Raw genomic sequence first — 27,337 nt, 5'->3', positions numbered from 1 at the left:
CATGATTTGCAGCCCACGGTTGCTTACAAAGACCCCCAGGGTCGATGGATGGTGATCAGATGCATTTGTCAGGCTGATCTCTATGACATAGCATCTATTTATGCCTCTCAAACTTCTGCGACTAGAGCTCTAATGTGGGCCTCCCTCAAACAATATCCATGGCTGTCCAATGCCTTTTTGTGTGGAGACTTTAACAACTCGCCTGCCATTCAAGACAATACCACTCATCGTTCTCATATGATCCCCACTGAGCTTCGACATTGGGAAGATATGCTTTCATTCTTGCATGCAGAAGATCTATGGCTCTCAACAAGGGACAGAGATATGGGTTATACATATCATCACAATGCCTTTACTCATTACTGGGCTCGACTTGACAGATGGTATTTGCTGCATGCTCAGCAGTATGCTAATTTTACATGTGCACTATGGGTCGATCATTCCCTCTTGCTATCTGATCACCTTCCAGTATGCTTGACATTATCTATAGCACGTTTGACAGATGATATGCCATTTTTTGGTCGTCGCCTGCTCCATGTTAATAGTGCTTATCTGCTTCATCAACAATTTCAGAACATGGTGAGAGTGGCTGTCCGCCCCCTCCTCTTACATGCTCAGGAGGACATGGATTTTGCTTGGATCAGTCTTGCTCATCGCTTGCAGGCTGTTATTCAAGATTATGGACGGAGTTACATGGGAAACCTCAGGCTCAAGCTGAAATGGGCTCAATCTCACAAGCAACAAATGGATGTAATCAGTTCTCATAGGCAGCTCACCTCTTCTGAACAGGATTCTTGTGCTTATGCGGTTCATATCATCCATCAAAATGATCTTCGCAAATTAAAGAAGTGGCAAATCCAAGCTCGCATGAAACCCCTTTTGGATAAGGGCTGCTCCTCCAAAGCCTTTTTTAAAAGTCTCCATGCGGATAGGCGAAAGGAGGATATTTGCAGGATCAGGAAAGATGATGGCACCTGGACCACCTCCAAATCAGAATTGGAATCGCAATGTTCTAGTCATTTCCAGCATGTCTTTTCTCTTCAGCCTGATCATTTGATGCAAGTGAATGCAGCCAGGTCTCAATTTCTTATGCATGTCCAGCCCATATTGTCTCGGGAACAGGCTCATGCATTGGAGCAGCCTTTTATGCTTAGTGAACTGGATGATACTTTGAGTCATCTACGTAAAAGCAGCTCTCCTGGTTGGGATGGATTGACTGTTGAATTTTTCCGTGCATTTTGGGGTGATCTCAAGAACACTCTTCTTCTAATGATCAATCATGCTTGGGCAGAACAATCTCTTCCTCCATCTTGGAAACATGGCCTTGTCAAATTGATTCCCAAAAAAAGGTTGTGTGAGACGATGGCTGATTGGCGGCCTATATCTCTTATGCTAGTTATTTACAAACTCATTGCCAAAATGATTGTCCTCAGGGTTCGCTTCTTTTTGCAAGCAGGACTTCATCCTAGGCAGTATGGGTTTGTTCCCAGAAGGCAGATCATTGACAATATCTCCAATGCTTTGCTTGCGATTGAGTATGCCAAATATTCCAAACAAGATGTTCTTATTCTGCAAGTGGACATTGCGAAAGCATTTGATACTGTCCATTGGGATTTTATCTCTCAGACTATGCATAAATTGGGATTTGGCCCTCGGCTGGTCCATATTATTTACTGGCTCTATTCTCATGCCACGGCGCAGTGTTTGCTTGGTGGTGGGTTGTCAAGAACCTGGACTATGACCCACTCAGTGAGACAGGGTTGCCCTCTTAGTTCCTTACTGTATGCCATTGCTACCCATCCGTTACTGTTGCATATGGACCATCTTGCAGATACAGGGCAGCTTCATGGCTTGCAAATTCCAGGGGCACAATCATTTCTTGCATAGGCATATGCTGATGATTCATACTTTATGCCCAGGAATTCTCAAAGTGACCTTTCTCATTTGATGCATACACTGAATGACTTTGGCATAGCTGCTGGACTGCATATCAACTTTCAGAAATCAAAACTTCTAGCATTGAAAGAAGTTGATTGGCATGCACTTCTCTGGCCAGGCCACATTATCTCTTCCCATACTATTGTGAGGCATCTAGGATACCCCATTGGCTGGAATATTACCCCGCAACAACAGCTCAAATGGGTGCTTCAAAAGATCAACAAGAAGCTGGAATACTGGCACTTGTCCACTTGGCCTCTACATGTTCGACTTCGGATAGTACAGTCCATCATTATGGCATATGTGCAATTTTATTTGCCTCTTCTTCCCTGGTCTTTTAAGCATTTGGCTTCCTATATGTCCCAGGCTATGGAGATATTTTGGAAAAGCAAATCTCATAAAAAGGCTTTGCGACTACTACCTATGCAGTCTATTTGTTCACCCAAGACTCATGGGGGGCTGAATATTCTCAATCTTCAGGTTCATATGTTGGCAAGAAAGAGCACTATGATTGCTGATTTTTTTCAGCAAAAACAGCCATGGGCTATTATGTTAGCAGCTATGTGTGGAAACATGACGTCCCATGCATATGGGCATTGGATTACAGATCACTGGGAAGCAGTCATGACCACATTTCAAAGGAAAATTCCTGGTTGTCCTGTTTCTACTGCTTTTATTCATGATTGGAAGAGAATTCTCTCTTATGCTAAATGGACAGGTGCTTCCTCTCATCATGGTAATTCTTTTCGCTTGGAAAGCATCCATTGGAGCAAGGTGTTTGAATCGCCTCTCGCTTTACAGGCACCTATTAAAGCATATAATCTTATGAAATTGGGCATAAGATTTGTTGGAGATGTTGTGGATCAACAATGTTATATGCTTTCATTTCCACAAGCTTGCAGGACATTCTCCTTGGGTCTGCATCATAGGTCCATTTGGAGAATACTTTCAACTATGTTGCAGCCATTTGTTCCTGTTCCTCCACTGTTTGTACAGGACAGATTACTGGACTGGAATTTGACTTCCTTACCTCCTGCTACCCATTCGCTTTCAAAGCATAATCTGGCCTCCTCGATGGTCTACAGATTTCTTCTTCCACCGCCATGGATTGATAAGCATGCCAACACTCTTTGGAATTTGGATAGGCCTTTATCTTGGTGGCAATCACGACTCATGAAAATTTGGAAAGCCGAATTGCCATTGAAACAGAGGCTTTTCTTTTGGAGATGTATAGTGGGAGCTTTTTCCATTGGGGTGAAATTGGCAGCATGTCGCATTGCTTCCCCTTCCAACCCCCGTTGCTCTCATCACCGCGAGACAGTTCCTCATCTATTATGGTCTTGCCCGCACTCTCGGATATTGATCACTCATGTCTCTCATTTGCTGCGGCTTCGGTTTCCCTCTATCAGATTTGGGAAACTCTTCTGGATGTTTGGATGCTTCTCATCTCAGATGTCTCCATTCCTCCTCTTCTTTCACTGGACTCGTTTTTGGGTACTATGGACCATTTGGACACAGAGATTGCATTCTAGGATGGGTCAACAGTTTCCTCAGGCATATGTTTTCTTCAGAATGTCCCTCAAGCAATCCTTATATGATAGTTATGCTGCAAGGGACTTGGATGCTACTAGCTGGTAATAGGAATCTAGTGTCACAATGGAGACCCATTACTCTATTGGGTAGTTTTTACAAGATTCTGGCGAAAGCGATCAGTCTGCGGCTACAGGTTTTTCTTCCAGATTTGATTCATGACACGCAGACAGGGTTTGTGCATGGCAAAAGTATTCTCGATAATATTTTCTCATTTTGGGAGGCCTCAGAATGGGCCAAGTAGAGCCGTCAAAGGTTAGCCATTCTACTCTTGGACTTTGAGAAAGCTTACGATAGAGTAGACTGGGATTTTTTAGAGGGTACTCTATCTCGCTTTGGTTTTTCAGATGCATGGATTAGAGGAGTATCCTCTCTCTACAGATCAGCCCATAGCCAGGTGCTTATTGGGGGGGTAAGAGGGGACAGATTTTAGATCTTTAGATCAGTCCGCCAGGGTTGTCCTCTTGCCCCTTTTCTTTTTCTGTTTGTGGCGGAAGCTATGAGTATCTACCTTAGATCTCAAGCTAATATTTATGGGCTGAGGCTTCCTCTCTGCCGGGAAGAAGAGCTCCTAGATAGTGAGTTGGCAGATGACACGGCTGTTTTTTTGGATGCCTCCCCTAGGACACTCACTTCCTTCCGGACAGCCTTGGATTTATTTTGCACGGCTGCACGTGCGCACATTAATTGGCATAAATCCAATGGTTTTTGGATTTGCGATGATGACACCCCGGATTGGGGTAATGATATTGGTTTCACTTGGGTGCTGAAGGGTGTCTCCATCAAATATTTGGGCTGCCAGGTTGGGGTGGGCATCTCTCCTTCACAACAGTTTGCTCCTGTGTTGGAGAGCATCAGAAGAAAGCTCCTTTTCTGGAGCTCAGCCAAACTTGACTTGGCATCCAGAGTGGTGGTGGGTTAACCAGGTTCTGCTAGCCACAGCATGGTTTGTATGCTCTTATTGGTGCCACTCTAGGGATTGTATCACTCAGCTTAAGAGGCCCGTACGAAACTTTTTTGGAGTGGTCTGGATGGCACAACTGATGTTACAGCCAGGGTGGCTTGGGAGACCTTGATTCTTCCTACAAGAGAAGGGGGTTTAAATCATCGACCCGGATCTACAGTGCAGAGCCTTACTCTGCAAGGTCGTTGTGAGAGGACTTATGCCAATGCAAAAGCCTTGGAAGGATTTCTTTATCAGATGCATACAGTCTCGCATGCCCACTTCAGGAGAGGATTGGACACACAGTACCAGATGGGTTTTCACCACAACCCACCTCAGATCTCCTTCTTCCCCTCTTATGGTTGCTATCTTGAAAGCATGGGCCAGCTTCACGAGTACTCTTCGCAGGATTCCCCCGTCCACCCTTGAATAGATTGAAAGGCAACCTATCATGTGGAACGACAGTATTTTGGATGAGCATGGCAAACCACTTGGAGCTTCCCTTTACATGCAGTGGCCCTGATGGGAGAGGGGCCTCGCACCTACTGTGGGAGCATGGAAAGCCTTTATGATGCTTCCTACAAACCAACAGGCCCAGGTGGTTCATAATCTCAGAGGGAGTGCAGGGAGAGTCCAACAGATTGATGCAGCCTTGCCCTTGGATTGGGTGGACACAGATGACATGCCTATTACTTGTTCCACCTGGATGGGGGGGCATTTTCTAGATTGGGCATTCCTTTGCAGGTGATTGCTTTACATAACACACATGAGGATGCCCTAGTCTTTGATGTTTCTTCGGGGGGCAGGGTGTCCAGATCCACAAACGGTATTTTGTTGGAGGTACCGTTTCAGCCAGTCAGGATAGTGGGCTTCATGGAGCATGGCTCTCTTTCACAGTGGTACTTGGATCCTAACCCGCTATTCATTGCCCTGGGCTCATGGAGGCTGTGGCTCTATGGAGGTGTCCCATTTAAGTTTTTGCAGTGGAACCCTAGGGAATGGGAGTGGATAGATGAAGGGCATCGAGAGAAGGGCATTCCCTTCTTTCGTTACACGGTCAATAATGCCAGGAAATTCCAGCTCAGCTGTAGGGGTTGGAGACCCACCAGAGCTCCTCATTGGGAGAAATTTTAGATTTCTGCAGACTTGCAAAAAAAATTTTGGCAAAGGTTCTAGAAATCCCACTGGAATAGAAAAATCACTCTCTTCTTTTGGCTTTCTATTCATGGTGGGATAGCAATGAACCAATGGAGATCCAGGTCCGGGGCTGACCCTTCTTGCCATCGTTGCCCTTCTGCTTCAGAGACAATACAACACTGCCTTTGGGATTGCAGACAGGCGAGAATCATATGGAAGGGGATTGCAAGACTTTTCAGCACTTTTGTTCGCCTCCCCTTCTATATGACTTGGGGATCAGTGGCTTGGTTCACTCTTTCAGGGCCCCAGGTTTTCTTTGAGAGACGTGACTCCTCTTGGGCTCTTCACATCCGATGACACCATGTGGAGTCGTGCTCTCTAGAGGATGTTCCGGCCACTCTCTTCAGGGCTGCTCATTCCTCGGTTGACTCTTCATGGGAGGTTTTAGCTAGCATTGCAGCATGGCACATTTGGAGAGCCAGATGCACTGAGGCTATGGAGGGTTCTCAGGTTCACTCTTCTCAGACCTTGGCCAGTACTTGGACAGATACAGTACACACTCTGATGGCCATATGGGCGACCATGCAAGGATCATCTCGTGCAGCCTCCTCCAAGAGGGTTACTTTTCTGAAGGATTGGAGAGACTCTCCCTTCTTTGCTGAGACTTCTACAGGGTTGAGTTGGCATTCCTGTTTTAGTCTTCTCTGAGAGGGTGGTCCCCCTCTTTCATCTTGTGTAGCATAACGCCTTTACAAATTACTCCTTTGGCTATTTGTGGAGACTTTACAAGGATTGTTCCTTTCTCCATTGCATATCCTGCCAAGTCTCCTCCTTCTGCTGGACAACAGTAGGTTGTCTTTCTTTCTCCAATGGATCCCCCCTTGGGCACTCATGGGGTGGATGCTTCTACCAATTAGGGTAGGGACACAGTTCCAAGCCTCTTCCTCTAATTGAAGAGGATTGTCAGCCGGAACATTCAAGTCTTGGCGGTATTCCTCAGTGCCGCCAGAGGCAACTGATACATAATCAGCTTCAACACCAGGACTCGTTGATGTTCTATTTCTCCAAGAGCACGAATTGGATGATAGGGATTGCAGGAGGCTAGGTAAATTGCTTCTTGGTCGCACTTTTTGGTTTGCTACACTTGGCACCAGAGAGGGAACGTGCATTTCCCTTTCAGCCACCATCTCCCTCTTGTGGTTGATCATGGCATTATTGCTCCATCTAGAGCATAATGGATATCCTTTTCATTAATGGACCAACATGGCCTTAATATTTGTGCCCCCAACAACAAGGAGGAACGAATCCTTTTTTGAAAGGAATTGCTCTCTTGGGCCCCTATTGCTGATTATTGGATCCTTCATGGTGACTACAACATGATGGATTTTCCCACAGATAAAAGAGGAAGGAAAGTTGACCATACACTCTCGTGAGAGAGCTTCCTAGGAAGCATTGATTTCAGCCTAGAGATGGTTGGATTGATGATGCCTTCCGTCTTACCTTCTTTGCACCTTTTTTCCTGGTCAAATAGAAGACGCTTGATGCCCATCCATGCACGTATTGACAGATTCTATGCTTATGATTTGGTTCTGGATAGAGGTGGCACAATTTGAATTGCCCCAAGGTCTCTAATTCCAACCACTATCTAGTGTTTCTTACTCTGTTTGAGCCGCACATTAATTCTCACTCTGCCGAAATTGGGATCTCAAAGGTGTTCTATGCAGAGGAGAATCTATTAATTGGGCTAGTCAATATTTGGCAGTCTTATTTGCAGAATGGTGTGTGCTCTCCCACGTGGGCAGCAGCTCCTCTTCATACTAGTGAGTTTTATCACTGTTGCTAGGCCGAGAGACAGGATGTCCTCAGACAGGAGATTGCCATCCGCCAGAGTTAGCAGCCTTGCAAAGGGAAGAGCAGAAGAAACCGCCAGATGCTTGGATCTTGCCGCAGCAAGGACTCATCACAGCATGGAATGGAAAAAAGAGAACAGTGCATAACACACCAAACACAACCAACAGTGCTAGCTAGAATGTGCAATGAATGACTTTACCATTTCCTTGCCAACAGGTCCTGTAAAAAGAGTGTATACTCATCCAAGCAGTCTAGTCTATAAATTCCTTAAACAGCGCTGACAGCTTGGTATCCAGAAGGTTTCTTCAAAACAGTCCCAGCATGCAGAAATTTGGGGGAAATTTTGTTTGACCTGTATCAAACTAGCCTCTACAGGGGGAGGCTGGCACATATAAACGTCATTACAGACTCACAGGTACCATATCCCTCCCTAGAGAAGTACAAACCCAAAACACCAGGTTAACACTGTTGTAAAGTGAATATTGTCTTGAGAGACATCCATATGCAAACAAACAACATTTTATATTATTTTTTTCAAGATTGAGTTTCCACAGTTCATGAAACAGTAAAACCCAATAAATCTTAAAGAATGTCCACAAAAGAAGTTGGACCACCTTTAGAGCTGCTGAAGATAAAACTGTAGGAGGAAGCTGTGCTGGGTCACCAACCAACACAATGCAGTCTGCTCCACTCCTCAATATTGGCACCAGAGATGCCGGCTCAGTAGCCTAAAGATAACACCACAATTACATTTTATGGTGAGATTTGAATATGATGCAATGTTAGAACATCAATGTTAACTTTTCAAAATATCAATTTCGGCGTGCATAAATAGCAAGTGTCATCTCCGTGACAGTAGCAAGCTGGTTTCTTGTGTCATTAGAGAAGATAGGAATTACTAAAGTTCCTAGAGACATTTACATATAAGCATGTAAGTCAAATGAATAGAATTATATAAACCTGCCTAGGCTCTTTATTTCAGCCCTTGCAGAACCTGTTCCCAGGTATGCAAAAGTTTATTTCACATATCCAAAAGATACAATCATATTGACAACTTTGTATGATGTATCAATCTCAGTAAGCATTTTATCCACCCTTGCAACCGTCTGCATTGTTGTTGTTGGAATATGAAGCCAAAGTGAGTCTAAAATGAGTGTTCTAGGTAGTAGGTGTGGTTTTATAGTCTAGTGAGTCCTAGACATGCCACGTGTCATATTGGGAGATATCCCATAGACATTGTGACTTTCTAGAGTCTAGTGGCACACTATATAGTGTTGTACTTGTCTATTGTCTAAAATATCAGTCAACATCAAGCTCTTTGGTATCATGTGAGTACTTGTCCATTGCTTTCATTTTCTTTCCATTTCATTTCCATTATGCTTGTTATCTTTGCTTTCCATTCCTAGTGTTAGCTTACTTCTCTCCCTACCACTATGATCTTTCATGTGGTATCAAAGCCATGGTCCTAGCCCTGCTCTCTCTTTCCCTTTCCCTTCCAAGAGGTTGAGGTGAGGGAGGCCAATGAAGCTACTCTACCTCCTCTTCCTTGGAAGGCTGCCCTCTTCTCTCCTTCCTTGAGCTCTCTTCTCCACACCATGATCTGCCACCTCTCTTCTCCTTCCTTCAGCTACATCTTTCTGTGACCTACGGACGATGTGATGCTTCTAGATCCGTGACGCCTCTAGTGCCGTGACGCTTCTATCTAGATCTAGAAGCAGAATCACGGCTTTGTGTCTTCAGCAAAGTTGTAGAGGACCTTGAGTACTACAAATTTCGTTTTTACATCATTGCAATCCGAGTTTTCTGTGAAAAGTTACAGCCCTTGCAAGAAGTGACGAAATTTATTTCTGAGCGCGAATTTTGTTCTGGAGCTCAATGATTTGACAGCCCAAGCATGATGCAGCCAGCTCAACGTGGAGCTGTCCATCCTCTTCATCGTTGACCTCTACTCCAGCCCGCTATTTGCTCCTTCTGCCCGACATTCTCTTGGAGCTGCTGCCCGCAAGTTGGTGCCCGTATTCTGCCCGTCATTCTCTTGGAGCTGCCGTCCTTCTACTTCTGTCTACCATGAAATTTTGTTCTGGAGCTCAATGATTTGACAGCCCAAGCATGATGCAGCCAGCTCAACGTGGAGCTGTCCATCCTCTTCATCGTTGACCTCTACTCCAGCCCGCCATTTGCTCCTTCTGCCCGACATTCTCTTGGAGCTGCTGCCCGCAAGTTGGTGCCCGTATTCTGCCCGTCATTCTCTTGGAGCTGCCATCCTTCTACTTCTGTCTACCATGAAAAAGTTACAGACTTGCTCCAGCTCATGAAGAACTTATCAAGGTGATCTTTCCATAGTTACACTTGCCTGTACCCAAGGTGAATCTCCACTTCTACTATTGCATTGGAAGTGAAGATGCTTCCAGCATGATGTAAGCACTCCGACACTAGTTTGACACATTACACTATAGTGACTTCTCCGATTGGTGCATTGCTTTGAGCTTGATGTGAGTCCCGGTTACTCCTTGACTTCTTTGATCACCTCTCCGAGTGCTCGTGGTACCCGTGGTACACATTGATTGGCTCCTCGAAGTGCTCATGACACCTCCGGCCTCTACTTCGACATCGGTGATTCTCCCTTAGCCATTTTGAGAGTCACTATGTGAGTGCTCCATCCACCTATCTCATGGACTTCACCGACACATCTTTTGGGGCATTCCTGCCTAGCGCTTCTTCGACGTCGTCATCGTCTCGTAGGGATGTGCACACATGTGCAGTGGCTACTTGCAGGACATCTCTTACTCCTAAGAGATCTATTTTTATTATTCCTACAGCTTGATGTATTTTGGGGTCCTCTCAGTCCTCTCCCCTGGGTAGTCCCCCTAAAATGATATGTACTGAGTGTTTGGTTTTCATTGAGTCTAAAGGTCCTCTGCCTTGGATAGTCCTCCTAAAAAGATGTACTAAAAGTTTGGTTTTCCTATTTTGGTGTGTGGCTTCCTAACATGTCATGTTATGAAGCCAAGGGGGGATGTACTGTGGGAGCCATATGTATTGGCTTTGATAGGTCTCATTATCAGGCCTGACTGAGTTCCAGGATGATGGTGTATTCCTAGACCTATGAGCTGGTCATGTAGCCATGCTATAACGTGAGCCTCTGAGCATGTTGAGTCTCAAGCCATGAGAGTGCTTGGATCAACCTCCGAACACGCTCAGACTTTAGTCTCTGAGTTACATTAGGTGCACAGTTTGATGACTGTCATTGTCATGTTCTGTTCTTGGTTCCATTCCCGTAGTCTCTCACCTTGCCTTCATGGGGGGGTGTTGGAATATGAAGCCAAAGTGAGTCGGTGGTCTAGGTGTGGTTTTATAGTCTAGTGAGTCCTAGACATGCCATGTGTCATATTGGGAGATATCCCATAGACATTGTGACTTTCTAGAGTCTAGTGGCACACTATATAGTGTTGTACTTGTCTATTGTCTAAAATATCAGTCAACATCAAGCTCTTTGGTATCATGTGAGTACTTGTCCATTGCTTTCATTTTCTTTCCATTTTGCTTGTTATCTTTCCTTTCCATTCCTAGTGTTAGCTTACTTCTCTCCCTACCACTATGATCTTTCAGCTATCACCCCGCCCCCCCTCCAAACAAAAAGTCATTTATATAAGAGACATTCTCGCAGATCTAGATCCATCTCCAAGCTTCTCCTATACCCACCTCAACCTTTCTATGCTCCATATCACTGGTTGGTAATCTCGCAGCTTGGAATTTCCGTTGATAAAATTATAAAATGCATAAAAATGAGTACCTCTCCCATTAAGACTCCTCAAAGTATTAAAGCTCCTTGAGGTAGAATACCTCTTCTTGAGTATAGCAAAGAGTTGCTCCTCACCTAAAGCTGCATTACCATCGGTATCTCCCTTTTCATTCAGAGGATCCAACTTTTCTAGATTTTTCCAAGCTTTGTGGTCATAGTTTCTCCTTTTATTCCTGTGTATTCTTGACTTTGCCTTTGTGCTTCTGTCCATGCTTGATAACAGAGTGGGATTGCTAACCATGTTACATTTTCTGTCAAAATTTCTACAACTGTATGAACACCCACCAAGGTCTAAGGGAAAAGAGTTTTGACTTTCGATTAGAATAACAGCTTCCAAGTTATACAGCCTTCAAGGTTAGGCACTTCCTTATGAAATAGATCTGCCTCAAAACCAAAAATCTCAATAATCATGCTCTGCTTCCCCCCTTCATTGGACTGTTGAGCAGCCCTAACCTGTGTATTCTTGACTTTATGTTTGTACTTCTGTCCAAGCTTGATAACAGTATGGGCTGCTAACCATGTTACACTTTCTGTCAAAATTTCTACACCTGATTGAAACCCACCAAGACTGAAGGGAAAATAGTATTTGAGTTTTGATCAGACTCTTCATGAGAATAACAGCTTCTGCATTATGCATCCTTCCAAGTAAGGCAGTTCCTTATGAAATCAATCTGCCTCAAAACCAAAAATCTTAATAATCATGCTCTGCTTCCCACCTTCATCAGACAGTTGAGCAGCCTTGAGCCCTATGATCTCCCTGTCCATCTCCTTCCACATTGTAACACTCCTTTCTTTATTCTCTCTTTAACTAGTGGGGTGGTCAATTGTTCTTTGAACTCTCCTTATCAGTCTCCTCTGCCTTGCTTCCATCATTACATTTAGCTGTAGAAAACCTAGGAATTGCTGACGCTTTTATACACATTAAGGCCTTCTCCAACTTATATTTCTTTTTATCTGCTAAGCTAGAAAATAAGACCCTTTTTTGCTTAATCCTTGTTAGCCCTTCTAAATAAGCAACCAATAATCATGCTTCTTTCCTTTGAACTGTACTTAGCCTAAAACCCTTATGCTAATGGCATGGCTTCTTCCTCGATCTAGAGGCAGATACATCTGAGGCCATGTTAGTTTGTAGCCTATGAACAAACTTTGTCCTTCTGTTCGTTTCATAAATGTCCTTCATAAACAGGGACAATTTACAGGACTGGTTGATGCAGCCTACTGATCATACCACTAGCACACCAACTGCTCAGCTAGTGATGGGAACACAAAGGCAAGGGTAAGCTCGTTGGTTCTTTCATCCCATTATTTTTGTCATCCCAGCTATTACCATGCCAGCTGAACATGATGGCATCGATTTTTCATCCATGAGTCCTCCAATGTAAGGCACTAATAACGAGGCTCTCCCTGGATTCTCGGTGCTGACAAAAATCATCAGCATGAAGGATTCAGTGTAGTGTTCTTGGATGATCACTGCCTCTCGTTGGTAGGGTAGCGAGAACCAAATCTCAACATGAACTCAGGAATGTTACTCGGTTATAGAGCAAAATGGTGCTTTCGGCTGAGGAGGTTTCCTATAGCTAGTCTTGGTAACTGACACTTCCAAGAGAACGATCGCATACAGTTAACAACTGGTGGAATGCAAGAGCACATCGATCTCTTGTGGTAGGCTAAGAGTCGGTAGTTGTGTCCTATCCTTCCATTAATCTATCAATGCACAGCGTTTGAGTACGAGCAGCAAGGCAATAATCAATGTCTTCACAAGGCTAGACCGTAACTCTCAACTCTCACCAAGAGCTGGAACTACAGTGCATCAAAATTACCTTCAGTTCCTAGCACACATATAAGCAACTCATGAAATTGCTGCACCATTGCTAAGCTCTCTATGCATATCTTGACAAAGTTAGATAGCGCTTTTCTTGACTCATCTCTTGATTCTATTAAATCAATACTTTCCAAAAGAAAATAGACATCCATAAGAAGGGAATGCCATACCTATGTTAACATTGTGAGCTTACAAAACGAGGATTCATTAGAACTTGAAGTTTCATTACACAGCTTTGTCTAGCCTATTTATTCTTGCCAAGCTTACAAATTCAACATCCATTTTAGCCGTTCAAGACAAACTTTAGGCCTACAAGACAGCTATCCAGAAAAAAACTGGTAAGCTGAAATAGTACATTAAGCAAAAATGTCCATGTAGGAGAAATATACATCCTGATCTATGCACTAAGTTTGCAAACAATCGAAGAGCGATTGTTGCAAAGAACGACGGAAGAAAACAAAAGTAGAAAAAACTGGATCACTAAAGACTGTGATTCCTAGCTTTCCAGTGAGTCTAGAGTGCCCAGTAGCGAACCCAGGTAAAGAACAAATCAAAGTCTGGCCGTTTGGAATATAACCCAAACAACCAGAAATACTTGCCAAAAACAGCCTGAGAGAATCACAATCTCAATCTGTCCCGAAGGATACCCAAGAAAATCTGTGTCTCAGAGCAATGCTAAAAGATATGAGATACAGATTCCCTCGGAGAGAAACACCGATGACATGTAGCAGGAGCAATACGTCTGCAAGATAAAAGCTTCCCTGATGGTACAACCCCCAACACAACACGCCATAAAAAAACCTGTTGGCATGATGGAACCTTAGAGTGCCAAATCTGCTTCAATTTCTCCACCATTTGAGTGGATGATGCAATGCCCAAATCTGATTGGCTCTGTCTGCCACCCAAGGTGGTGATATCAAAACTTTATATAAAGAAGAGACTGTTATATGAGATAGCTTCAAAAGACGAGCAGATGAGCATAAAGGAAAGAAGGGTCCAATCCTGAAGCCTGTCTTGAAGCTCTAAAAGCAATACTGGCTGAAATGACTGAACCACTTGAGTAATGACTTGCCATACAGGACGATAGTGCATACTCAAACCATATTTTGCAGCAGCCAAAGGGAAGGACAAAAGAGTACCATCATCATTGATAACATATGCAACAGTGGAAATCCCCTTTATATTGAGAAAATAAGAGCGTCCACGCTCCTGCAAAGCCAAGGGAGTAGAAAAAACCCGTGACCAAAGGATGCTCTCAGCTCGCAAAGAGTCGCCCTGTAAAGAGTCTCTTCCATTCCATGCCAAGTGTGAAAGAATGTGCTTCCAATCTAAAAACATCTGAGAGACCATAGGATAGCCTTTGATTTTGCCTTCAATGCAGCCCAAAAAGAAAATCCCACTGCGTGGGTTGCCAAAAACCAAATGCAGGAGTGGTGATGACAACCAGTAATGAGCGCATCATAGCCGCCCAAGGCTGATCATCTTGAAGAAATTGAAGCATCATTTTGCCTTGAAAATTAATATGTAGGCCAGCAGCCAGTCCATACAAAGAGAGAGCCTACATTAGCGAAGAAAGATCTCTTGGAATGTTTTTTGGCATGAAGAATGAATCATCCGCATACACCTGAGAACCAATGAGCGACCTGCAGGAATTTCCAGCCCATGTAATGTATTTGTCGCCACCAAATGATCAATATATTGAACATTGGATGTGTGGCTATAGCATACAAAATAGCACTGAGTACCTTGCCTAAGTGAACATCTAAGTGTCCTAGGCTCCGATAGGTCTCCAAATATAATGCATGCTGCTTTGCTATCTTGATAAAGCCAAAAGATAACATGCTGCAATTTTCGACCAAATCCCAAAGACTGCATAGTCTTGAGCTATAAAGTCCCATTGAATGGTGTCAAATGCCTTCGCAATATCTACTTGTAGGATAAGCACACCCTGCTCTGTATACTTGGCATACTCAATCCCAACATAGGCATTTGCAATGTCTATGTACACACTTTTTTTATAGTGAAAACTTTTGATTGACTATATTGCAAGAGTAGCAACCTCAAAACCAGGCGGACAAAAATACATCAACTGAAAATCTCAGTGTATGCTAGATATACATCATGATCTATGCAGTGGGTCTACAAGCAATCAAAGAAGGATTGCTGCAAAGAACGCTTTTAAAAACCAAACAAGAAAAATATGGGATCACCAAAGACTTTACAGTTCCTATCTGTCCATAAAGTCCAGCGTGCCCAATAGCAAATCCAAACAAAGAAAAGATGAAACTCTGGTCTGGGTGGATGAAAACCAAACAGCCAGAAAGATTTCCCAAAAAGACTAGTCGGCAATCTTGCTCGCAGGCGCTGCTGAAGTAGATCGATGAACTCACGAGAACATGGACAAAACCAAAATAAATGAGGCACAGTCTCCTGAGGACTCAAGCATCTGTGGCAACGAGCAGGAGCAATGTGTCTACGGGCCAACATCTGTCCAGATGGAAAAATGCCCAGAAGCACTCGCCAGAAGAAAACCTGTTGTCGAAGAGGAGTTTTGTAAGCCCAAAGCTATTTTAATCTCTTTCTCTACCACTTGGCTACTGGGCACTTTGGACTCTATCGATGGACAGAAATCATAGAGTCTTTGGTGATCCTACTTTTCCATCTTTTGTTTTTTAAAACTGTCTCTACGACAATCGTTTTATGATTGCTTTCAGACTCATTTGATTGACCATGATGTATATATGGCTTATACTGAGATTTTCGGTTAAGTAGTAGTTACTCCGCTTTTGGAGTACCTATGAATGTAATTATTTCACAGCAATAAAATATTCTTCTCACAAAAAAAAAGTGTGTGTGTGTGTGTGTGAGAGAGAGAGAGAGAGAGAGAGAGATCTTATGCTAATGTACTTTTGAGCTCCTCATCCAAGGGAAGCTCTTGTGTAATATAAAGCATGAAAATCTTCACCAAAAGAGAGAGAGAGAGAGACAGATTTTATTCATGTTTTTTTGTCTCTTTTATTTCTTAATTTGCTTGTTTAGTTTTGCTTTGTCACATTCTTCCTTTATTCTTTATTTTTTGTTATCTTTCCATTTCGTTTAATTGATGTATTTAGTAAGCCTTGGGTTTGCCCAAGAGACACCATGGGTCTTTGAAAACCTAGTATAGCTGCTTATGCTTGGGCGCTAATGACAACATATGAAGTGCTTTTCTTAATATGCCCTCATCCACAAGGCTTAATATGCCCTCATCCACAATTAATAAAATAAATTAGCCCACAGTTTGATATTCATTACTTTACAATATGGCCTATGGTCTTTGGCAACCATTCAATACTTCGATCAATCCAAATCACCTTCACCATCTGCATTCCTTGTTATCCAACTTATCATCTGTACTCAAGCCGCCAATTGTGTTAGTTGTTACAATCAATTGATGAATCATGACACCAACTAATTCCAGCACAATTGTATCCTTAATATACGGATATAAAAATACACACCTTGCGACCAATTGCAATAACACCAGTAACACTAGCAACATTAGTATTAACATGGAATTAACCACAATACTAACCATCCAGCCTGGCAAAACATAAGTAGTTAGGCGTCCCCTAGGGAGTACTTTGCCATAGTCACACTTGACTAAAATAAAATAATTTCCATAGCAAGAAATATCGGAAATACATTTACGTTAACAGCTATTGGGCAGTATGGAGTCTTTGAAAGGAAGAAAAAACCATTGGGTTTTTTGTGATTCTTCTCTGAACAAGTTCAATTTTCTTGAGGCACTTCAGGCAGTCGGAAGTCCTTTTATAACTGTCTACAGCGTATTCATTGGAGGAGGGTCTTTGATCCTCCATTGGCTCATCTTCAGCCTAGAAAGGCCTACTTTCTACATCGACTGGGTATCTCCATTGTGGATGATGTGGTGGATGAAAGGGATTTTAGTCTTTCTTTTACACACACCAGGACACGTTTCTCTTTGGGTATGCATCACAAGCCTATCTGCTGTATTCTCACTACCATGCTACTTCCTTTCCAACCAACAGGATACAACTCCCATCCCAAAAGATCTTGATATAGAGTATCATGAAATTTTTGGATAGAGTTATCACTTTATCCAAAACAAATACGGATTTGTGAATGGTTCCATATATATATCTAGGTAACCTGGTGGCTCTCCGTGAGGAGCTCCCGTATCTATGTCTGTCGAGCTGTCTCTTGATGTGTGGAGGACGTGGTCTCGTCGATATCTAGATCCGATGAGCTACATCAAGGGTAATGCCTTGTCTTTGGCGGTCACCTCTGAGGAGGGCTGAAAGAGACCAAGCCTTGATCGTGTGCTCTGGTCTCTCTCAGTGTCGCATGTGGAGTGTGTGTCTCTCGTCTGTCTGGACCAAAAATGCAGCAAGTTATTTACTGGCTTTATAGAGATAGCAATGCGGCTTGCATTATTTCTGGGGATATCTCTGATAAGTGGACTCTTCGTTGTTCGGTCTGCCAAGGATGCCTTTTCAGTGCTTTACTGTATGCCATTGATACTCATCCTATGCTGCAATATATTGATCATCTTGTGGCTACAGGATCACTTCATGGCTTGGAATTGGATGCTAATCGCAGCATGGTTGCTCAAGCTTATGCTGATGATTCTTTCTTTACCCCGAAGAATACGCCCCTTGATCTTGGTGCCTTGATGCAGGCCCTCTCTGTTTATGGTTTGGCAGCTGGTCTTCATGTTAATTTTCGGAAGTCTAAGCTACTCTCTTTGCATTCCAAAGACTGGCATAGTCTATTATGGCCCGGGGATATCATTCCACCCACTCAATTTGTTCGTCATCTTGGTTACCCTTTGGGGTGGGAACTCACTCGCCGACAACAAACTGATTGGGTTTTGGCTAAGCTTCGGAAAAAGCTTGAGTATTGGAAACTGGCAACCTGGCCTTTGCACGTTCGTCTTCAATAGTGCAGTCCATCCTTGTGGCATATATTCGATTTTACTTGCCATTGATCATGTTCACTAAGGCAAATCTTATATCTTTCATCTCTATCTTTATGGAACTCTTCTGGCGATCCAAACATGGTAGAAGAAGTCTCAAGCTGCTTTTGATGCATCACATTTGTTCTCTCAAAATGCATGGTGGATTGAACATCACGGATATTCATGTGCATATTCTTGCCCACAAGGGAAAAATGTTGCTGCAATTTCTGCAAGGTGATCAACCTTGGGCTGTTATGATTAGGACTCTGGTCACTCATATCAGTATTTCTGCGTTTGGTCATTGGCAACTCGATCACTGGGATTTCTTTTTTGGCTGCACTGATGGCACTTTGCCTGGATGCCCTTTTGTCTCCCGCTTGCTTCTTGACTGGAAGAATGTTCTTTCTCATATGGAATGGAATGGACGGCAATCTTTACTTGGGAATTCTTTGAGAGCTGAAAGCATTCATTGGTCGAAAGTCTTTCAGCCTCCCTTGGCTTTACAAGAACCTCGATGTTCCTACTTTGTCTTGTTTAAAGGCATCACCTATGTTGCTGATGTTATAGATGATGCTGGTACTGTGCTCCCCTTTTCTCTAGCAGCCACTACATATGGATTGGGCTCTCATTATCGTCCTTTGTGGCGACAAATTACTTCTATGCTTTCGCCTTATGTTCCGATTCCTCCTTTGGAACTCCAGGACCGCCTGGAAGATTGGACTTTGACTTCTCCAGGGTCCTCTTCTCGTCCGTTGAGGCTATCTTAGATTAGTGTACCTGCATTGTATAAAATTCTTTTGCCTCAACCTTGGGTTTCAGAGAAAGGTGATTCTGTTTGGCGAATGCATCGCCGAGCCAAGTGGTGGAGAAAAAGATTACAGCAACTTTGGGCCTATAAAGTACCGCTTCGACAACAGGTTTTCTATTGGCAAGCTCTTTTGGGAGTGTTTCCATCTGGACAGCTATTAGCTCATCGACACATTGCTCCTACACTTTGTCATAGATGATCTGCTTCTTCGGAGACTATGCCTCACTTGTTTTGGCATTGTCCGTGCTCTCGTGAGTTTTTTGATGTGCTTCGACAGCGCCTGCGAGTGAGATTCCCATCTGTTCTGTTTGGGAAATTCTTCTGGCTATTTGGGTTTCATCCATCCAGACTAGAGTTTTATCTTTTCTTTGTTTGGGTTCGCTACTGGGCACTATGGACTTTATGGACATATAGGAATTGTAAAGTCTTTGGTGATCCTACTTTCTCTCTATTTGGCTTTTTTAGGCGTTTCTGCAGCAATCTTTCTTTGATTACTTGCAGACCCGCTGCATCGATCATGAGGTCTTTTTAGCATATACTGAAATTTTCAGTTTCTGTAATTGTAGCACGTTTTTTGAGGTTGCTACTCATATAATATAATCAATCAAAGGTTTCACCAAAAAAAGAGCGTCTCTCATCTGGCAAGATCGTGGTGGACACTCCCACTGCTAATCCAAGATGCTCTCATCCCATCAAACTCCTCTTCCTCAGCCTCACTGGCAGCTGGCTCAGATGCATAGAAGTTTGTAACAAGTATATGTACTCTGCCGATCTCGGTGACCTGTGGCATCACTCCCTGTTGCTCTCTGGTCTGAGGAAACTAGTCTCCCCAAAGCTACGATTTACCAAACATTTCACCAATGTTCTCTTTTCATATTTAAACCCATGGCTAGAGAAAATTTTACGGGCCCAATCATTGTTGTGGAGCCTTCACAAAGGTACATCCTCAGTGAACAAATGACATGTAGACTAAGTGCATATAGAATAAGCAAGGACATATGTGAACCAATTACCAAGTTTATATAGACTGAGGAAATGATTTTGATTTAAACCAGCACTCAAACAGAGAGAACAATACCCACAAACAGCACCAAATTCCATCCTTAGAAGCATGAAACACCCACCTGAGTGGCTTCATCAATCACACAAACCCGAAATGAGTGATTTGTTAGGATAAGATCACCTGCTCCAATACATGTAGTAGCTACCACATCCGCCCTGCAATTAACAATAACTCAAAATAATCTCTCAGACTCGGCTCCAAGGCAATCAGATTTCATAATAGTACAAAAACGTTATTTAATCGGGCCTCTACAGGAATGAAGAATGTGTACAATAATCACAAGACTACTAGAAACTATGCATAGACTATTAATACCTGTCAAGAACATCTTTCACGGCTCTAGCTTCTAGTTCCTCAGCCAAATCCCATGTTGATTGTGCCTCCTTTGCACCGGTAACCCTTCTTGTATTATTGTTGACTTCTTTGGATTTCATTCTTTTCTTTGAGGCTATTTTCTTCATATCAAGAGCTCTTTTCATCAAAGGATGTGCTGCAACTTGTGCATCCACTGTAGAGTCTCGCAGCTCTTCTTTTACCTTCATATGTAATTACCAAAATTTTAAAAATCAACGCAAACTCTCTCTCTCTCTCTCTTTCTTCATATCAAGAGCTCTTTTCATCAAAGGATGTGCTGCAACTTGTGCATCCACTGTAGAGTCTCGCAGCTCTTCTTTTACCTTCATATGTAATTACAAAAATTTTAAAAATCAACGCAAACTCTCTCTCTCTCTCTCTCCCTTTATGTCAGGGAGGCCACTATGCTTCGGCGAGACTACCTCAGAGAGCACAGACCGGAGCGTGATAGAGCTCAGCCTCATAGAGCTCAGGCACACGCCATACCAGAGGACAGAGACCAGGAGGAGCACGAGGACAGCAGAGCCCACACAGGACACATGCCTCCACCATGTGGATGTACATATGAGATGGTTTGTAGACGCCGCAGGATCTTGTTACATAGGGGACGTACTCGCCGCTTCATCTCCAGACGATCCAGGATGATGGCAGCATTTCGGAGGAGACTTACTCATGGAGATCTCGCCCCACCAGCCGCTCACCTCACCTTTGCCCAGATTTGTACTCTCATAGCAGGAGGCAGAGTCGATGGACAGGATTTCCAGTATTATTTTGGTTCTCAGACTCCGTGACACCTGGACTTGTATCTTTGCATTGGCATATTGTGCTCATCCCCCCCATTTTGCACCCGGGGGCGGTTTCCTTGCATCTAGTTTACTCTGTATTTAGGCTCAGATTTGACATTGTGTACTTTCACTTGCATTATATTGCGTAGCACTTAGATGATATTCGACGATGCCTCTTCTTTGGGGCACGTTGATTTTGTGCTATCTTGTATGCAGAGTTCTTGATGTCCCATGGGCCCATTTTGGCCTCTAGTGGACAATAATACACTTTCTTTCTTTCTTTCTTTCCACCTCTGTCCCCGCCCACTTCTCCTCCTCTGCCTCCCGCCTTTGCTCCTTCCACTTAGTGCCTCTACTCGCGTGAGCAAGAGTGTGAGCTAAACATAGGTCTATCAATAGTGGACTGAAATGAATTGAGTACAAATGAGAGATGAGGGGTTTTGTCTAAGTGACAAAACTCTATCTCATCCACTAACCGTAGTTAGGGATTAGAGTGTGATTAGGGGGAAAAACCTCTAAGAGGGAAAAGTGTCCCTAACCCACTTATTACATTACATTGGCCACTAACTAGAATATGATAATAATTCTAACACCCCTTGCAGTGCCAATGTGGTGTACAAGGTAGTGATCAATCACCAAAAGGAGATAAGTTTAGGGCACTACGAAATGCCTCAAACTTCTCACGTGGAAGTGCTTTGGTGAAGATGTCTGCAACATTGTCATGTGTTGCCACATAGATCATACTGATCTCCCCTGCATGCAACTTCTCTCTGACATAATGATAATGAACCTCAATGTGCTTCGTGCGAGCATGAAACATAGGATTCTTTGCCAGTGCTATAGCACTCTGACTATTAGTGAGAATTGGAGAAGGACGATCCAATAAGAGACAAAGATCAGCGAACAAACGTCGCAGCCAAACACATTCAACTATCGCTGTGAAAGCTGCCCTCTACTCAGCTTCACATGAGGAAGTAGCCACTGTAGATTGCTTCTTGCTCAGCCAAGAAATGCAAGCTTTTCCCAATAACAAACAATTACTACTAGTGGACTGCCTGGTATCATAGTCTCCAGCCCAATCTGAATCACTGTAAGCATGGATTTTTTTTTTTTGCAAAAAGAGACTTCTATTAAGTATTAAAGAAAACCGTTAGAGCAAGCTCCATACGGGATACACCATGCAATGCATGAAAAGATCAAAAGCCAAAAAGAAAGGATTGGGACTGATAGTGCCATCTCAATCCTATAGAACCCTCCGAGAAAAAGGGAGAACCCCTCCAAACTCGTAGGAATACAGTCCTCCTAGAAGAGGCTGCCCGTGAAGGGCCCTGCATACTAGCCCAAATGGCTATCAAAGTATGAACCGTATCAGTCCAAATACCCGTGAACACCTTTGAAGGGTGTATCTAGGTGCCATCTAGGGCCTCTGTACATCTAGCTCTCCAGATGTGCCAAGAAAAAATGCTAACCAGAATCTCCTAGGAAGTGTCCACTGAAGCATGAGAAGCTCTGAAGGGAGTAAATGGTACATCCTGAAGAGAGCGGGTCTCTATCACTTGCCTACGGACCGCCCGAGAGTGCCCAAGAAGAAGGCTTACCCTCATAAAACATATGGGGCCCAGTAAGGAATAACCAGGCGACCGAGCCCCAAGTCATGAAGAAAGGGGAGGTATGAAAAATGCCGAGTATCCGAGCAACCCCTTTCCAAACAGTCCTCACCTGACTGCAGTCCCAAAGGCAATGTCGCACTGACTCCTCTGTAGAATGACAACAAGGGCAAGTAGGGTCAGCTCCAAATCGTGATCTCCACAGGTTCACTGCAATCCCTCCATGAATAGAAAGCCAAAAGAAAAGAGTGATCTTTCTATTTCAGAGGGATTTCCAGAGCCTCCTCCAGAAGTTTCTACGCAAATCTGTGGTGATGAAGAAGCTGTCCCAATGGGGGGCTCTGGAGGGAATCCAACCCCTACTACTCAAGTGAAATCTCCTGGCATTACCAACCGTGAAACGAAAGAAGGGAATCCCCCTCTCTCAGTGCCCATGATCTATCCACTCCCACTCTCCTGGGTCCCACTGTAAGCACCTGACAGGTGCACCTCCATATAACCACAATCTCCAGGATCCCAAGGCCAAGAGCAAAGGGTCAGGGTCTAAATACCACTGCAAGCCCGCTCCATGATCCACAAAGCCAACAATCCTGACAGGCTGAAAGGCAACCTCTAGAAGAATATCATCCATGGATCTAGAAAGTATACCCCCATCCCCAATGTCAAAGACAAGTGCATCCTCCCCAACACCTCGAAGAGCAATCACCTGAAGATAAACTATTGTCCTCGAGAAAGCTCCCATCCAAGTGGCAGAAGTAATAGGCATATCAACTGTCCAATCCACCGGGATGGCTGCATCTATCTGCTGAATCCTGCGTGCTACCCCTCTCAGGTGACTCACGGACTATAGTCTTTGATCCTCAGTTAACCTGATAAATGCTTTCCAAGTGCCTACTGTGAAGGTGGGGTCTCTCTCCCATCTAGACCACTGCATGTAATGTGAAGTGCCCAGTGGTCTGCCATGCTCATCAAGAATACTGTCATTCCAAATGACCGGCTGCCTATCAATCTCTTCGAGGGTAGAGGGCGGAACCTTGTGAAGTGTATTCCTGAAGCTGCCCCAAGCTTTCAGGATGGCAGCCATGAGAGGAGATGCAGGAGATCTCAGAGGGGCGGAAGTAAAAATCCAGCAAGGGCTGTCCGCCCAATCATCTCCCAAGGTAGGTGTGCAAGCCTGAATGCGCCCAAAAACGAAGTCCTTCCAAGGTTCCTGCCCAGGCAAGAGACCCTCACTACCACCTTACAAAGCAATGCCCTGGATTGCAAGTCCCGGTCAATGATATTAAGGCCCCCTTCACATGTATGGAGAATCATGGTCTCCTAGGCCACCCTCGCTGCAACATCTGCCGTGCCATCGAGTCCAGTCCATAAAAAATTTTTGATTGGTTTAATGAGCTGAGTGATGCACTCTCTAGACCAGCACCAGAATGAACACACAAACCACGCGGTGGCCAAGAGAACCTAGTTCACTACCACAACTCTAGATGCAAGGTCAAGTTTGGCTGAGCTCCAGAAGAGAATCTTTTTCCTTATACTCTCCAGTACTGGGGTAAACTGCTGTGCTGGAGAGATGTCCAACCCTACCTGGCATCCCAAATATCTGACAGGAACACCCCTTCGAATCCAGGAGAAGCCAATGTCAACTCCCTAGCCTGGAGTGTCCTCATCGCTGATCCAAAAGCCAAAGGATTTATGCCAATTAATGTGTGCTCCTGCAGCTGAGCAAAAGATATCCAAGGCTGTCTGGAAAGCATCCAATGACTGCGAGGAGGACTCAATAAAAATGGCAGTGTCATTAGCCAACTCACAGTCCAAAAGCTCCTGCTCCTGTCTCAAGGGCAATCTCAGGCCATATAAATGAGCCTGAGATCTAAGAAAGATACTCATAGCTTCAGCCACAAAAAGATAAAGGAAGGGGGCTAAAGGGCATCCCTAACGGACTGATCTGGAAATCTGAAACCTATCACCCCTTACCCCTCCAATCAAAACCTGGCTATGGGCTGATCTGTAAAGGGAGGCAACCCCTCTAATCCATGCATCTGAAAATCCGAATTGTAGAAGAGTGCCCTCAAGAAAACCCCAATCTACTCTGTCATAGGCTTTCTCAAAGTCCAAGAGTAGAATTGCCAGCCTCTGACTGCCCTGCATAGCCCACTCTGAGGCTACCTGTTCCTACCATGCACAAAGCCTGTCTGAGTATCATGGATGAGGTCTGAAAGAAGGGGCTGCAATCTGATGCTGATCGCCTTGGCAAGAATTTTGTATAGAGTGCCCAAAAGAGTGATGGGTCTCCAATGGGATACAAAATTCCGGTTGCCACCTTTCAAAGATAAAGTGTATAAGTCCCTCAGAGAGTGAGCCAGGCATCTCACCCGAGTCCCAAATGCCCTACAGGGTTGAAGTAATATGATCACCTATCATATCCCAAAAGGCTATAAGAAAAGATGGAGTAAGACCATTTGAACCAGGGCACTTGCCCTTATGAAGGGCGGAGAGAGCAGTCCTGAATTCTGTGTTGGTAAATCGTGCATCAAGTGAGCATATCGTCTCTAGTGTGAATCTAAAAACTTTTTCTTTTGAAAGAACTATTACCACTTTTGGCATTTTGTGGAGCCTAATTATCAAAGCAAGTATAAGGACTGCTAATGCTTTAAGTACCAATGACTTCCAAATGAAATAGGTTTCCAATTAATCAATGGTCACATGGATCAACTAAGGTGGAAGAGCCTGAGTCATGATCCTAGAAAATTGAATGAAATATGAGGTTGCCCATACAACAACACAAGCTTGCACAACAAAATTTCACACCTCAAGCAGCTGCATTGTGGTAAAAAGGGAGGAGGGGGCGGGGGGAAATACATCTCAAGCAGCTGCATTATGATAAACAAAAAAAAATTGAGCCAAAAAAATCTTAACCTTAACCAAGGCAGATGAAAGATAATTTCACAGGTCACATGAAAAGGCCCATTCTATGATGTTCCACGTGGTGTACAAACTTGCTGTTGGAATAGGGTTGGTCACCTCCCCATCTATAAGCCCCCATATGAGGAGAGCATGGGGACAGCGCAAAAATTTTGGAAAGTCGGGTGTGGAACAAGTACAAGAGACAAGTTGCAACCATATTGTGATTAGTATTTAAATGTTGAGTTGACTATGGTGTGGTCCATGCAAATCATTTTATCCATATATGAGCAGTTGCCATGGTCTTGCACAAGAGACCATCCTTCGCTGATTCCTGCATCAGTGCAAAATAAGGATGCTCCTAGGACTTCTGGGTCTAAAAGCCAGACTTAAAAACCAAACCTGCTGTCGTAGACAAGGGTAAAGGTCCAATCATTCCTGCTGGTAATGTTAATCGTTTGATGCCTATTGCTACTCAGTCAAAATCCAAGGTAAAAGTTTCAATGATGGCTGGCAATCCCCCAAAAAACCAGCTATGGTTAAGAAGACCCTCTCACCTCACACTTGGGCTTCCTCTACTCCTCTCCCCTCTGTCAACGAGCTACATGTGAAAATACACAATTTCAAAGGATAACTCCATGCTACTAAAGATCAATCATAGCTTACACAGCCACAAGAGAGAATCAAAGCATGCCAACCTCCAAGATTTCCCTCCCCTTGGAGGACATGACAGAAATCTAATTCAGCCAGTACCCAACAGACCATTTACCTTATGGTAAGACTTGCAAGGGGAATTCCTCCAGACTTTCAAATTCAAAAAGTTTGCACATAGATCGTGCAAGTGCTCTCTAGTCTCAATATGAAGCTCTCCACTCTCAAGATGAAGCTTGGAGAATGCATCTTGGAATTACATTCTCGGATTAAAATACTAATGGGGAAGATAACCACACCATCACACATTGTTGCAACAAGGGAGTGGTTTGTATGATCTCTCCCTCAGTCTACAAACTACCACAGCATATCTCATTCACAAACCTGTAGAGAATGAAACTCCCTAAGATTACAAAGTTGGACAAGATGGAGTCACCTCACTTCAGCTTTGAAGCACCTCTACTGACAAGGTGCAGTTCTACTAAAACCACTGTAGCTGCTCTCACGGGCCCAACTGACTGGCAAAAAATGAAGGCAACGTTAGAATAAGTGTTTAACTGGCTGTAGCAAACCCATGTAGCAGAGTCTCTCTCAAGAGAACATCAAAGTTCAGCCCACAAAACTGGAAATAATAGCAGAGAGTAACACAAAAAATCTCAATACTTCCTCCTGCATTGTCTAGGTGGAAGAGAGGGGCCAACTTCCCTTCTCATAAAGGTAAGAGAGGGCTTAATGTCCCTTTCCCTCCCTCGTTGCAGGCTAACTCGTAGGAAATATGATGCCTGGGCAGGGGCCAACCCTAGTCCGACCCTAGCAAGGTCAAGCTTACCCACTGGCCACTGAACCAACTTTCTAGCAGGTCACAAGTGTCCACCTTGGCCTTGATGCATTAGGCTTCGCAAGTGTCTACCTCGACCTTTACACATTGGGCCCACAAGGTGGAATTGGATCCAGCTAGTGATGCTCTCGGCACACTGCCGCACTGATTTGGATCACTCCCCTTCACAGTCCACTCGATCAGAAGTCGCCACATAGGCTTCTAGACATCGAAAGGCCGTTCTGCCAACCCCCTTCTGCCCAACGGCGTCCGATGTGCTCAACCAACGA

The 27,337-nt window shown here is 44.0% G+C and overlaps 1 protein-coding gene across 1 annotated transcript in view; it reads right to left on the bottom strand.

Moving 5' to 3' along the window:
- LOC147897529 (uncharacterized) overlaps positions 1-27,337 on the bottom strand; it is a 133,890-nt gene that overhangs the window by 86,833 nt on the left and 19,720 nt on the right. The window contains exons 4-6 of the mRNA XM_087380040.1: positions 20,248-20,474; positions 19,994-20,087; positions 8,074-8,187 (exon numbers count right to left, since the gene is read on the bottom strand). Coding sequence (XP_087236166.1) covers positions 8,074-8,187; positions 19,994-20,087; positions 20,248-20,474 — 435 coding nt within the window. The remainder of the gene's footprint in view (positions 1-8,073; positions 8,188-19,993; positions 20,088-20,247; positions 20,475-27,337) is intronic.

The sequence above is a fragment of the Dipteris shenzhenensis genome, chromosome 10 (assembly GCF_047967505.1).
Source record: "Dipteris shenzhenensis isolate YYH24624 ecotype China chromosome 10, Dip_SZ_1.0, whole genome shotgun sequence".
In the NCBI taxonomy this organism is placed as follows: Eukaryota; Viridiplantae; Streptophyta; class Polypodiopsida; order Gleicheniales; family Dipteridaceae; genus Dipteris; species Dipteris shenzhenensis.
This window is presented reverse-complemented; position numbering and strand designations above follow the sequence as displayed.